At 35.8% G+C, this 14,990-nt stretch overlaps 1 protein-coding gene across 2 annotated transcripts in view; it reads left to right on the forward strand.

The window, feature by feature from the left end:
- The first annotated feature begins 3,120 nt into the window (after positions 1-3,120).
- Ndufs4 (NADH:ubiquinone oxidoreductase subunit S4) overlaps positions 3,121-14,990 on the forward strand; it is a 103,722-nt gene continuing 91,852 nt past the window's right edge. The window contains exon 1 of one of the 2 annotated variants that reach the window (XM_021261428.2): positions 3,121-3,288. In XM_021261428.2, the coding sequence (XP_021117087.1) occupies positions 3,191-3,288 (98 nt within the window). In that variant the 5' untranslated portion in view covers positions 3,121-3,190. The remainder of the gene's footprint in view (positions 3,289-14,990) is intronic. The other variant, XM_004848528.4, reaches the window with a different exon arrangement.

The following is a 14,990-nucleotide window of genomic DNA, read 5'->3' on the forward strand; positions in this document are numbered from 1 at the left end:
TGTGGTAGTGCTTTTCTTGGATCATAGGCTATGTGGTAGGCAAAAAGACCAGAGAGTAGGGGCTTTCCTAGGGATTCCAAATCTTTTAGAAGGAGGAAAACAGAACAGTAGTAGGTAGAGAGGTTGGGTGTGGGTCACTGAGGCTAGTAACAGGGTAAGTTAACCTGCTAAAAATTGAGACATAAGTTACTCTTTAATATGGAAATTCTTTATTAAAATTTAACCCGAACATCAAAACCACTGTGGGGCTTGAAATTCCCTCTGAAACAGAGAACCTAGCAATAACCAAGCAGAATTATAGCCAAGAGCCTTTTAAACAAAGATGCAAAAGCAATTCCATGGAAGAAAGAGTCCTTTCAATAAATAGTGCTGAAGCAATTGGACAGCCAGGAAGCAAAAACCTGGACTTTGTTCTAACCCTCACACCTTATTAATTAAAAATTTAACTCACAAAAATTAACTCCAAATGACTCATAGACTTATAAAGAAAAGGTAAAGGTTAAAAAAACCCCAAACCTTTAGAGGGCTGGGGATTTAGCTCAGTGGCACCGTACCTGCCTTGAAAGCGAAAGGTCCTGAGCTCAATCCCTGGTACAAAAAAAAAAAAAAAAAAAAAGACAAGAAAAGCACAAACCTTAAATGCAAAAAGTGGAAAAACTGGATTTCTTCAAAACTAAAAACATTTGTTCTGTAAAGACCATGTTCAGAAAGACTACAACAAAAAGACAAGCTACAAATCAGAGTAAGTATTTGTGAGTCATATATCCGATAAAAGACCCATATCTGGAAAACATAAAGAACTCTAGAATGTAAAACGAAAAAAGTGCGAATAGAAAATGAGTAGAAGACAGGAGATCTTTATTTTAATAGATTATGCAATTAGAAAATAAGAATATGAAAAGATACTCAACATAATTAGCTGTTAAGGGAATACAAATTAAGACTACGATGAGCTATCATTATACTTATTATTTTAGCTCAGCAAAAATAAAAAATAGTAACAATGTTGGTGGATAGATGGAGAAACTGGATCTTTCATATATAGCTAGTGAGAATGTAAAATGCTATCGTTACCGTGGAAAATAGTCTGGCAAGTTTTTTGTTTATTTTTGTTTTGTTTTGAGCCCAGAGCCTTGCACATGCTAGGTTCTAACTCTGAGCTACACCTACAGGCCAGTTCAACAGTTTCTTAAAAGAAACTAAACATACATGTACCACATGGCTTAGCAATGGTATTTTGGGGCATCTATCTCAGAGAAATGAAAACTTACATTCACATAAAAGCCTCCATAAAATTTCTGATACTGGTAGCAGCTATTTGCAATTATGTTCTGCAGTGGATCAATGATCGAACAAATTGTGATTCATTTGTACCATGGAATACTACTCATCAGTAAAAAAGGAATGAACTACTTATACAAACAAAAACATGGCATTATGCTGAGAGAAAGAAGCCAACCTCAAAAGATAAAAAACTACCTAAGTGTATTTGGTATATGTGCTGCAGAAGCGAGCACATGCCTAAGTGTATTTGGATAACATTCTCACAATGGCAAAATTATAAAAATGGAAACAGTAGCAGTTGCGGGGGGAAGGTGTTAAGAAAGTGGGTATTATTATGAAGCAGCATCAGCAGGGAGATCTTTGCTGTGGAATAGTTCTGTATTTTCCTGGTGCTTGGACAAACATATAAATGATAGAAAGACATTTCATTAAACAAACACTTTATATCAGTGTCCATTTATTGGCTTTGTTACTGTACTAGTGATATAACATGGAATCAATGGAGGGGCTACTTGGTGACAGGTACACAAGACCTGTCTGTATTATCTCTGCAATTTCCTATGAACCTACCATTATTTCAAAATAAAATGTCTGAAAGAAAAGTCTCTCTGAGGCATTGCTCTCTCACCTTCCTTTATCCTGTGTATTTCCTCTTTCTCCAGAAATGAATTTTTCTTTCTTTTCTCCTTTTCCTTATGTGTTGAGAATTCTTTTTAATTGGTCAAGTATAATTCCCTGTACTCTTATTAATCCTATTCTTTCAATCAAGGCTATGTTTTCGTGTGCTTGATTTTAAAAGCAGAAACAGTTTAATTCTTTCAAATATATTTCTTTAAAAAACAAAATCTAAAAACTAATGTGGTTTTTATTTTATGTAATCCAAAGTCTTGGAAGACACACACACACACACACACATATTTATTTTCTTTTTTGGTAGTATTACTGATGGAACCTAGTGGCACTCTACCACTGAGATACAGTCCTAGTCCTTTTTGTATTTTTGAGACAAGGTCTCACAAAGTTGCCCAAATAGGCCTTGAAGTCGCAATCTTTCTGCCTCTGCCTCCTTAGTTGCTGGGGTTACTTGTGAGCACGGCCTCTGGCAATAATTTTGTTTTATATGCACACAGTATTCATATAATATTTGGGGGGCTGGGAGTGTAGCCCAGTAGTAAAGCATATGTAGCATGAACAAGGCCCTGGGGTCAATCCTCAGCACCAAAACAATAAGAGTAATGTTTTCAGTGTCTATAAATTGTAATTATACATTCAAGATTTACTGAGGAAATAGAAGTATCAAGTATTATGTTTCATACACAATGTATACATGTATGAGAACATCACATGTACAATTATGTACATTAAACATTTAAAAGTATTATGTTCCACTGAGTTTCATGTTAGTCCACATGTCAAAAAAATTATTTGCCAGGCTAGATTTTTCATGTGGAAAAATATGATCATTACAACTACAAAACACCAAACAGAACACAGCGCTATCCAGAGGGCTTGCAAACAGACCCTACAGCACTGGGAAAGTACTGCTTTGGTTCTCAAGGACTCAGAGAGCCCTCTGGTTCTCCCAATGGGTTTAGCCGCAGATAAGTCTGAGTTCTTTGAAAAATTATGAGTTGCAGATGTTCAAATTTTCAAGTACTTTCTTTTGGTTTTTTCATTATCATTGTGAGTAATCAATCCAGTCCTACCAACCAACAAGGAATATTCTTTATTGGTGTACTATTTACACTTAGTGCACTTTTGCATTTCTTTCGTCACTCTTTTGTAAACTCAAATTTTAAAAGGAAAACAAATACCACCCATTATGTTGCGTTTGTACCGGTTTGGGAACGAAGGAAGTTAGTCCCTTGTGGGGATCCGTCCTACCAGGCAGTTTGTCTGCAGCAACATGGCGGCGGTCTCAATGTCAGTGGCGCTGAGGCAAGCGTTGTTGGGGAGAAGGGCAGTGGCTACAGCTGCCATTTCCATTTCCAGGGTTCCTACCAGGTAACAGAATTGTCAGCCTTCTTCTCCAGGGTCCTCAAGTCCTTCCACTTTTGCGAGGTCCCTGCTGGCCGAGTACCGGAGGAAGGTTGGGGGAAGGCTCCACTGTTGACCCTTTCCTCGGGAAGGGCCGGCGGATTTGGGACTAGCTGTGTTCAGGGCGCCCGCCTGGCGGGTAGGCGCTTGAATGTAAGGTGGTGGGACCTCACATTTCTTGGAAACTTTTGGTCTGTTCGGAGAGAGAGGTTCTTTGGGGGAAGGGGTTGTCTTACAGCTGTGAGACGAACCTTAGCGCCCAGTGAAAGGGAAGAGTCTCGATAATTTCTCGCCCCACTTTTCACATCCCTTCCAGTTATCACCTGTTTGGGCACCACTTCAGTCCTTGCTGGAAGGTCAAATCCCCGGATCTCCTCCATGGCTTAAGTGGTATTCATTGGGTTTTTGTTCAGAAAGGTTGTTTAATTCATCGGACTGCATGGGATGAAAACTTTTTAGGAATACAGTGTTAGTAAAATATTATTCCTACTAATATTGAAATTGTAATTTTTTTTCCTGTCTGGGGATGGAATCTAGGACCTCCCATGCTTAAGCATGAGCTCTACCTCTGAACTACAATCCCAACCCAGGAGATAATTTTTAAAAGGCTGGTATTAATATCGAGAGATTTCCCAGCCATCCACAATTTTACTTAAGCGACACAGTAATTCAGAGATTGTCATTGTATTGCCTTGAAGCACTTTTGTGATGGTGATTTTTTAATGCATTGCCTAACCCTTCATTTCCATATTTCTCCGAATTTTCCTGAATTTATTGTAGTACTAATACCCTATACACTTAGCGTTTTTATTTGCGAAGTAGTATGTTTCATCGCTCTTTTCACAGCCCATTAATATAAAACAGAGGCTTATATTTAGGGTCTACTTCATGCTCTGGAGACCACTAAATGATTAGTATAATGATGGAAAGATGGGATGAAGTGTGGGATGGAGAGTTGAGAAACATGGGAGGAATGTGAGTGGTGAAAAATTTAAAAGAATTTATTCGAATGCTTATTTTGTGTTACACTAAATTAATATAAAAGGAATACAGAATTAAAACGAGTTATTAGACCTTTTGGAGGTAAATTTTATTAAGGTTTTAAATAGGTGTTATTTTAGAAAGAAGAAGGTGTCTTAGGGTCTGGTTTATGAAAGATTTGAAGGTGATAGAAGGATAGTACTTGTATATGTGTACTACATCGTGTAGAGTCAGTGAAAAATAGAGTCTCAGATTGGGGGAAAGGTAAAGAATGTATTTTAAATGTTCCACATACAGGGAATTTAAGGAATAGAAAGTAGCTCTCTCAGGTAAACTACTGCACTGGTTAAGGCTTATTATAATTTAGTAACAGTTATAGCAGTAAACCATTTCTTTTCCTTTAGACATAGGGCAGTGGGGGTGGGGTGGGGAACCTATGGCTTACCTGTTATTTGTTTTTCTTGTAAGACAAAAGATGCAAATGTATGAGTTGTTTTTTCAAAACTAAAACTTCAATATTCAAGTTTAATTGCAGGCTTGGCTTTGCAATAAATAAGTGGATTTTGGGTTGAAGTTTGGGAGCTCATCTCTAAGAGGTTCACCATCTCTGTTACAGGGGATAAATTTTGCATTCACAAATTCTAATGTATTCAGAATAGCCTTAGAACAGAAAATAAGTTTGAGAGGACCATTATTGTTATATGATTAATTACAACATGTGTATATATCTAAGTTTAAGGCATAACCATTTTGTCAGCAATTATAGTAGTTGAAATTAAGACAATATTAGATTTTGGAAGTTCTCATGATAATTATTACTATACATCCAAGCTTATGAGTTTCGGCTTGAAAAGTGTTAGATTTGAAACTAAAATTCCTGTGTTTCACATACAGTGGATGCTTGACTTACGAACTTGATTGGTTCCCTAGGGCTGGGTGTAACTCAAGTAGATGGTAAGTCAGTACAGCTGAGATCTGGATGTTTACCTAGGTGCACACTATAGATAACAAGAGGCAGATGAATGTTCCATTAACCTAATTAACCCAAGTTGTTTGTATGTCAGGCCGGTCATAACTTGAGGGTCCACACATATGTCCTTGATTGTAGGCCAGTGACATGTGACTAGACTGAAGTTTTAAGAGCTGTTCCATACCTTGCCATGTTCCTTTTCCCTTAGCTGTGAGACAGTCATATCTCAGGTGTATCTGATTTTTTCATCTCAGATCCTGGAAATAAAGACCACATGGTGCAAGATGGGAATTGATTCTTTTATGAATAAATATATGAAATATAAATTGAGTGAGATACCTTTGTTGCACGCCACAAAGATTGTTGGTTACTTCTGTATAACAACCTATATACTGACTTTTTATTTACACACACACATTTGCAAATGAGCAGGTTTTTATAACACAGGCTGTTACATCAATATTGAGGTCTCAAGTCTTTGAAGGCAGGAACAAATTTTTATTTTTGTGTGTTACATAGCTTCTAGCATATGGTTTGCACATAGCAAATAAATGCTTATCACATAGATAAATGAATACATATTAGAGATGATTGGTTGAGGGAAAGCAACACACCAGAGGCAGTAATAGTAGCTCATCAGTGCAAATCAGATAGGCACCAGCTCACATCTGTGTGAATAAAAAATATCTACATATTTTTTCCTATTTGTAATCTGAGTTTAGGCTGTTCATCTTGAACTCTCTTAGTTTCTGCATTGAAGTTGTCTTATGAGTAGATTTTATACTCATACACTTTGACAAATATCCTGATTCTTTGATATTCAGATTTTAAAAAGCAAGGTGGCCTCGGGGTGTTCATTATAATATGAGAGCTCTTTTGTAATTAGAGTAACTTAAGTTCACCTGAAGTTTTTAATAAATGTGGGGGTGTAATGGAAAAACATAGATCAGCTTGGTTTATGTATACCACCTGTTGGAAGAGGTCAGTTTGGGAATGAAATATAGAATTCAGACAGAATTGTACCAAAAGAGACCATTTCAAATGGAAAAGCTGCTAAAATTTATCGTGATTGGTAGAAATTGAATATCATTTTTATGGTATTCTGAGCACAAATTAGTAATAGCAGGAACATTTATTTTTAGCACTATATCATTCAATGTGCCAAAGATTTCCTTTACATTATCACATATATTTCCCTAAGTAACCCTATAAACTTGACAGTTTCTATCTTCATTTTTCAGATGAGGAAACAGGACAAAAGTGAAATGACTTTTAAGTTTACATTGCTAGAAAATAGATTCAGCTGCCGCCTGCTTTCCAAGTGCAAGATTCCGAGTTCGATCTCCGGTTCCAAAAAAAAAGAAAGAAAATAGATTTAATCATCTAAATGAATATATTGACTTTTGCAATGAGGAGTATTATTTCTTTTTCTTTTTCTTTTTTTTTTTTTTTGGTACCAGGGATCGAACTCAGGTCCTTGCGCTTGCGAGGCAGGCGACGGAGCCACTGGACTAAATCCCCGGCCCGAGGATTATTTCTGATAATAGTAAATAGAAACCTTAGTGTCTTTGTTTTTTTTTTTTTCTGCCTCTTAGCAAGATATATATCCTTATTCAAAAAACTTAGCTTTTACTTTATTATTCTATACAGGGAGAGGAATTAATATTTGGAAGGGGTTGAGCTAAGGATAGTTTTCCTAAATTTTCGGTAGCTTTTTTTAGATGACTATACTATATCTTTCACACTCTGAAACAAAAACACATAAGGCATGTATTAAATGAGGTGTAGTGAACATACTTTTTTCTTTTTAGCAATCATTAGGAAAAAATTATTGTATTCTACTGCCTTTAAAAATTATCAAGTATCTGTTATGCCTTCTGAGTTCTTGTGTCTGCCATTTTGTATCCTTTGAGGTACTTTGAACTGAGTTACCACTCCAGCCCTTTTTCTATTTTCTATTTTGAGACAGGGTCTCACTAGGCTGGGCTCAAATTTAAGATCCTGCTGACTCAGCCTCCCGAATGGTTGAAATTACAGGCGTGCACTACTGTGCCTTATCTTGTGTATGCTTTTTAATCTTCTTACATTCTTCTTTGACCATCCTGCTTCCTTTTAGCAGTTTCACCACCCCGTTCATTTTTCATGTGCTTGAAAATCAAGCAACTAAATCTATTAAAATGTATAAAATCATGTAGGCTTAATGAAGCTCTGATGATGGTTGGAGTTTATTGTGATTAAAATCTTGAGCTCTTTTAAGGTTGACAGATTATTACAATTAATACTTGAGTGCTTATAACTTCTTTTTTTAGTTTGCAGAGTTCAACTAAACCTGGAACTTCATTGCACTTGGATTATGCAGTGTCCACAGTCATTATAGCACTTTCATATAAATATTTGTGTATTTTAGCAAATTATTCTAAATAATTTTTGCTATAAGTAATAACAAGAGCAATTCAGAAGTCTTGTTTCAAGTTGTAGTCTTTTATTTTTATTTTACTTTTGTGGGACTGGAGATTGAACTGGGGGGATCTTCACATTAAGCTATATCCTTAGACCTTTTTTTTTTTTTAATTCTTAAGTTCTTTTATCGGTACATTTTAGGTATACAATACATTTACATTTATTATTGGGTGCTTGTACCTGTACATGATGTACCTTGGTTCTTATTTTTTCCCCATTACCTATGCGCCCTTCACCCCCTCCACCCTTCCCTATTTACATAGACGTCATTTCCATTTTTTTTTTCTTTTCTCATAATTTTTCCTTTCCCTTCTTTCCTTTCCCCTACCCCTCCCTTCACCCCTACCTCCTTGGACCTTTTTTCCTATTTCAAATTATCAATTATTCATTTTAATCATTTTAACCCTTATTTACACTTTCAGTTTCTCACACTAGGGAAACTATTCGGTATTTGCACATGTGTGTCCTATTTATTTTCCTTAAGACTGTGGCCTCGATATGCATCCATTTAGCTATAAATGGCTCTAGTTTCTTGTTCTTTATGGCTGAGTAGTACTCCATTTTATAAAAAAAATCCACATCTTCTTTATCCAGTTTCCAGTTGATGGGCACTTGGGCTGCTTCCAAGCTTTGGCTATTACAAACTGTGCTGCAATAAACATGAGTGGACATATATCGCTGTGGTATGATTCTTTTAATTCTTTTGGGAAGATACCCAGCAGGGGAATAGCTGGATCAAATGGGACCGCTACTCCTAGTTCTTTGAGGTATCTCCATACAGATTTCTACAGTGGTTGCACCAGCCTGCACTCCCTCCAGCAATGGAGAAGGGTTCCTGTCTCGCCACACACGTGCCAGCATTTGTTATTTGTTGATTTCTTGATAGCCATTCTTTCTGGGGTGAGGTGGAATCTCAGTGTTGTTTTCATCTGTGTCTCTCGAATGACTAGTGAAGTTGAACATTTTTTCATATATTGCTGCTTTTACTTCTTTGAGAAATGTTTGTTCATTTCAGATGCCCATTTTTGAATTGGGTCTTTGAATTTGGGGGATCTGATTTTTTTCAGTACTTTATGTATTCTAGATAGTAGTCCTTTGTCTGAGGTACAGCTGCTAAAAATTTTTTCCTGCATTATAGGTTGGCTGTTAGCTCTGTTGGTGGTTTCTTTTGCAGTGCAGAAACTTTTTAATAAGATGAGATCCCAGTTGTTGATTCTTTCTGCTAGTTCCCGTGCTACTGAAGTTTTGTTCATGAAGTCCTTTCCTATGCCAATGTCTTCAAGAGTTCTACCTAACTTATCTTCCAGCAAGTTTAGTGTTTCTGTTTTAATATTTAGATCTTTAATCCACTTCGATCTTAGTTTAGTGCATGGTGATAGGTATGGGTCTAGTTTTAATCTTTGGCAGGTTGAAATCCAGTTTTTCCAACACCATTTATTAAATAGGCTATCTTCCCTCCAGTGATGGTGGTTGGCTCCTTTGTCAAAGATAAGGTGGCTGAGTATGATCCTTAGACCTTTTTTAAATGTTTTATTTTGAGCCAAGATCTTGTTCAATCTCTGAATTGCCTAGTCTGGGCTCAAACTTGCCATCCTCCTGACTTAGCCTCCCAGGATTGTAATACTGGTATTACAAGCATGTGCCGCTATACCTGGCTCAAGTTCTGTTTTAGTCTTTGAGTATTTTAGTAGGTAAATATAACCTTTGGTTATTTAGATAGTTGCTCAAAGGTGATCTTACTGGATTTAATTTTTCTTTCATGGCATAATTCTTCAGTTTAGTGGTTTAAATGTTTATTGTACATCAGAACCACCTGTTTGCTGTGCAGTAACATGATACAAAATTCAGATGTCTTGGCCCAAATCTATTGGTTCTGTAAGTTTGGCTTGAGGCTTAGCTCTGATTAGAAGATCTGATTGGTGATTCTAATGGGAAGCAAGAACTAAAAACTACTGATTAAAAAAAGTAGTTTTTTGGGGGGCTGGGGATTTAGCCCAGTGGTTCCGTCGCCTGCCTCGCAAGCACAAGGACCTGAGTTCGATCCCCAATACCAAAAAAAAAAAGTAGTTTTTGTGTTATCTATAAAGACTTGAAAATACACTGTACACTTTTCCTTGGGAGAGGGGGAGGGAAGATGTACAGAAACCAAAATTACTTCCATTTTGCATATTTTCCTAATCTAAATTAAGGCTTTTCATCTATGTACTTTACAGAGGCTATTTCTAGGAGAAAAATTTTTAGAAGAAGGCATTTTGGTAATTTTGGAGAAAGTGGGCCATGTTTCTCCGCACTAGAGACTCTTCTTCCTTTTGGAAGGGCTCATATAGTACAGCTGTTGAACTTTGCCCTTCAAAGTTTTAAGTGTTTCATCCTTTAAAATGGAAATGGGGGCTGGAGATTTAGCTCTGTGGCTTGTATGCCTGCCTCGAAATCACAAAATCGCGAAGTGCTGAGTTCGATCCTGGTTGGGGGGGCCGGGCGGGCTTGGGTATGGTGGTAAATAAATAAATAAATAAATAGGAAATGGTTTTTATGGAGGCCTTTGACTAGATATACTTTAAGAAAGTTGCTAGCTTCTCCAGTGTTGTTTCAGTAATTGCTTAGAAATGTTTCAAATATTGAGGAACAGTCTTTGAGAATAAAGATCTGACTGCTTTTGTGGTATGTTTTGCTATATCCTTAACAAAGCTAGATGAAGAGTTTATTTCTTTGCATTTGCTAGGGCTCAAAAAATGTTCTTTTCTTTATTCAGCCACTCCATACATAATAAGGGTCCTTGAATAGGGCTTACTAGACAAAAGATCTTGTTCTAGATGACTGTTCAGCAAACCATATGCTTCTCCTAAAAATGTCAGTCTGTCTTGATGAGCTTTAAAGTGAATACAGATGTTTTGAGTCTTCTGAGGACTACTACTCTTTGAATGTAAAGAGCACTTCTTTTAGAAAAGATTTTTTTTAATATGCTTATAGAAATTTGCATGAAATTTATAGCTTGTTTTTAAGTCTAATGAAATTAGTCTTAAACACTAGTAATTTGAATTTAATTTCAATATCCTTTCATTGGAGAAATAAAATACATCTCAATATGACTTTTGTTAGACTCTTGTATTCAACCATTTAAAAAATATGAAACATAAAATCTTTTAATACTTCTATGCAATGAAAAGTGATATTTTAGTAGAAAAGAATACCTTTTTGTATGTTCAGTACCGTCTATCTTCATAGGTTAATACTAGAAATTATAGTTAATAGATTTATATAATGTTTTAGTTGGAGGAGAACTATAGGATCATGTCGTCTAACCCTGTAATGCAAGAATCTCTAGAACTTTCCACTTCTTGATTGTCTAGCTGTTGAGTAAGTATAGTGAATTTCCAGTAGCTGTAGAAAATGCTACGCTCTTAGACTAATTGAAAAGTACATTTTTCTTTGAAATCATGCACAAGTCTAACCCTCTGTGTCTCTCACATAATTGGAGACACACATTCTTCCTGCAAGTCTATGTTACTCTTCAATTTGCTTACTCTTTATTAATGAATGTATTTCTTGATGCTTTACTGCCTCTTGGTATTCCTAGGATGTTTTTCATATTGCTAGTGTCTTTGAACTGTATACTATATTTTTAATTAAGTCAGATTTTCAGAGGTCATGGTTTCATGTGCTACGTTTGAACTAAAGAAAAGTTGATGATAGGTTTTTGAAATTTTTATTTTAAAAATTAAGAGTTCACCTTTTCCTTTATGGTATACACTTCTTAGAATTTTAACACATATAGTGTATGGGTTTGTGTAACCATCACTATAATGAGTACAGAATACTAAAAGACTTCATTCATCACACCCAAAAGACTCCCTCATATTAACCCTCCTTGATTCCTAAAATCCCTGGCCAAAGTCATTTTTTCTTTATCTGTGTAGTTTTATAATTTTGAGGCTGTAATATAAATGGAATCATACAATATATAACCTTTTGAGATTAGCTTCTTTACTGAACATAATACCTTTGATAGTCATCCAAATTGTATACTTTGATAGTTCGTTCCTTTTTTACTAAGTAGTATGTCATTATGTGGATGTATGTTTATCCATTCACCTATTGAAGGACATCTGAATTATTTTATAAACAGTTATGTGCAGAGTTTTATGTGATATGTAAATATAGTTTAGTTTCTCTAGAGAAGATACCTGGGGAGGAGATTCCTGGGTCATAAGTGAGTATGTTTAATTTCATAAGAAATAGTCAGCTGGGTGTCGTGGTGCATGCCTGTAGTCCCAGCACTGAGAAGGCTGATACAGGAATATTGCTGTGAGTTCTAGGCCAGCCTGAACTACATAGTGAGATCCTGTCTCAAAAAAAAAAAGAAACTGTCAAACCACCTTTGAGTGATTGTACCATTTTGCTTTCTACTACCAGTGTATAAAAATTTTAGTTTTGGGCCGGGGATTTAGCTCAGTGGTTTCGCCACCTGCTGCTTAAGCGCAAGGACCCGAGTTCGGTCCCTGGTACCAAAGGAAAAAAAAAAAAATTTTAGTTTTGTATCCTCACTAACATTGGTAGTATTTTTTATTTTAGCCATTCTATTTGGTGTGTGATGGTATTCTGGGGTTTTTATGTTATAATAGATTTATTGACCTATAATTCACATATAATACTTAGTCTTATGAAGTATAAAATTTGATAATTTTTAGTGTAGAGTTGTACAGCCATAACCACAATCAGAACATTTTCATCACTCTCAAAAGAAACCTCGTTCCTATTAGCAGTCACTCCCCGTTTCTCTTCCCAGCATTCCTGAGTAACCACTAGTCTACTTCTGTCTCAATAATTACAGTATGCCTATTCTAGACATTTCATACAAATTGAATCATAAGGTCTTTTGTGGGTGGCTGGCTTCTTTTTTTTTTTTTTTTTTGGTACCAGGGATCGAACTCGGGTCCTTGCGCTTGCACAGCAGGCAGTGAAACCACTGAGCTAAATCCCTGGCCCTGGCTTCTTTCACTTGGCATAATATTTTCAAGATTCATCCTAAGTTATAGAATGTATTGGTACTTAATTCTTTTTATTCTTTTTTGTTTTGTTTTGTTACGGGGATCGAACTCAGGACCTTGTGCATGCAAGGCAGGCGCTGGAACTAAATCCCCTGCCCTTAATTGAGCTAAATCTCCAGCCCTTAATTCATTTTATTGATGAATAATTTGAACATACCACATTTTATTAATGAAATCAGTTGATGGACATGGGTTGTTTCATTGGCTATTAACAAGTAATATTCTGTGAACATCTATCTACAAATTTTTGTGTGAATGTATGTTTTCATTCTTTTCGGTAAAAACCTAGGAGTGGAATTGCACAATAATGTGGTAACTGTCTGTTTACCATTTTGAGCAGCTGCCAGATTGTTTTCTAGAGTGGCTGCACTGTTTTATAGTCTCATAGCAGTGAATGAAGGTTCCAGTGTTTTTGCAACCTAATGCTTGTTATTATCTTTCTTTTTAAAATTATAACCAACAGATTGAATGTAAAGTGATATCATTATGGCTTTGCATTTTCAAGATGCCTAATTCATTGTGGTTTTAATATGCATTTTCCTAATGGCAAATGATGGTGAACTTTAGTGAAGTGTATGTTCATGCCTTTGCCTATTTAAAAATTTAGTTGTTTCTTTTCTTACTGTTCAACTTTGATAGTTCTTAAAATATTCTGGATAAAAGTACTTTGTCACATAGGGAAGAAAAATTTTCTTTTTCTCTACTTATCCTAGGTTCATTGATTGAAGCCCATATGATAAAAGACAGATTTCTAACTAAAGAACTTCACATATGTTTAATAAAGTTTTACCTGATTTGAGAACTTTAATAAGGAAATGAAGACCCAGAGTAACAGTTAATCCTGAGTATATTTATACTTAGGTTTAATGAGTAGTGAGTAGTCAGGGAGAGAAGTGATAGGGCAAAAAAGGTGTGATCTAATGGTGGTAAACTTGGAGAAATTTAGCAAGGCCTATTTGTTTAGATTCTTCTGTGTAACCCTTCCTCTTCAGAGAACAGGATGTTCCAGTTCTCTAGGTATAGGGAGAACATCTCTCACATGAGGATCTTCTGACCTGCTTCAGAGAAGGTTGGAAAAATCCTTCCTAGGTTTTATAATTTGCTTTGAGGAACAAGGAGTAGGGGAAGGATATCAGAGAGAACTCACTGCTTCTTCTGTTCTTCACTATGATGAATTTGCATATTTTATGGTAGTGTGTCAGACATGTGGTTTGCAGATAGTTTCTTTGAATCTGTACCTCTTCATTCACTTAACAGTTCTTTGGTTTTTGTTTTTGTTTTTAAATGCTGAGGATCAAACCCAAGGGCTCTGGCATGCTACTCTGCTATTAAGCTGCATCCCCAGCCCTTAACAGTCTTTCACAAAGTGAAAGTTATTTATTTTGATAATGTACAATTTAGCACTTATTTCCTTTTATAAATTGTGCTTTGCTGTATCTATGAGCTCTTTGCCTAAGTACAAGCATTAAAGGTTTTTTTTCCCTATATTTTCTTTTTGAAATTTTTTTTTTTTTTTTTGGTACCAGGGATTGAACTCAGGTCCTTGTGTTTGCAGGGCAGGTGGCGGAACCACTGAGCTAAATCCCTGGCCCAAAATTTTGAAGGTTAGATCTTTGATCCATTTTGAGTAAACTCTTGTATAAAATATGAGGTTTATTCAGCATATCTGGCCATTAGAGAAAGACAAATTAAAATGACACTGAAATTGTATTTTACTCCAGAAGGAATAATAGTTAATGCTGGTGAGGCTGTGTTGAAAAAGGAACCCTCCTGCATTGTTAGTGAGAATGTAAACTAGTACAATACAACCATTATGGAAATCAGTGTGGCGATTCTTCAAAAAACTAAAAATAGAAATTCCATTCAGTACAACTATTCCTCTACTAGGTACAGTATTGAAAGAGTTAAGGACATCATATTATAGCAATACATGAATATCAGTTTTATAGCAGCACAATTCATAATAGCTAAAACTTAAAAGCAGCCTATATGTCTGTCCAACAGATGAATGGATAAAGAAAATGTGGTAGTTATACATTACTACTGTGCCATTAAGTAGGATAAATTTGAGTCATTTGTAGGAAAATGGATACACCTTGAAAACATAATTTTAAGTGAAATAATCAGACACACAAGCTTAAATACTGTATTGTTTCTCTAAGATGAGAAATCCAAAGTATAAATAAAGAGGAAAATAAAAGGTAGATAAA

Source organism: Heterocephalus glaber, unplaced genomic scaffold, assembly GCF_053883595.1.
Source record: "Heterocephalus glaber isolate CG9 unplaced genomic scaffold, H.glaber_assembly_v1.0 deba00001538, whole genome shotgun sequence".
Taxonomy (NCBI): Eukaryota; Metazoa; Chordata; class Mammalia; order Rodentia; family Bathyergidae; genus Heterocephalus; species Heterocephalus glaber.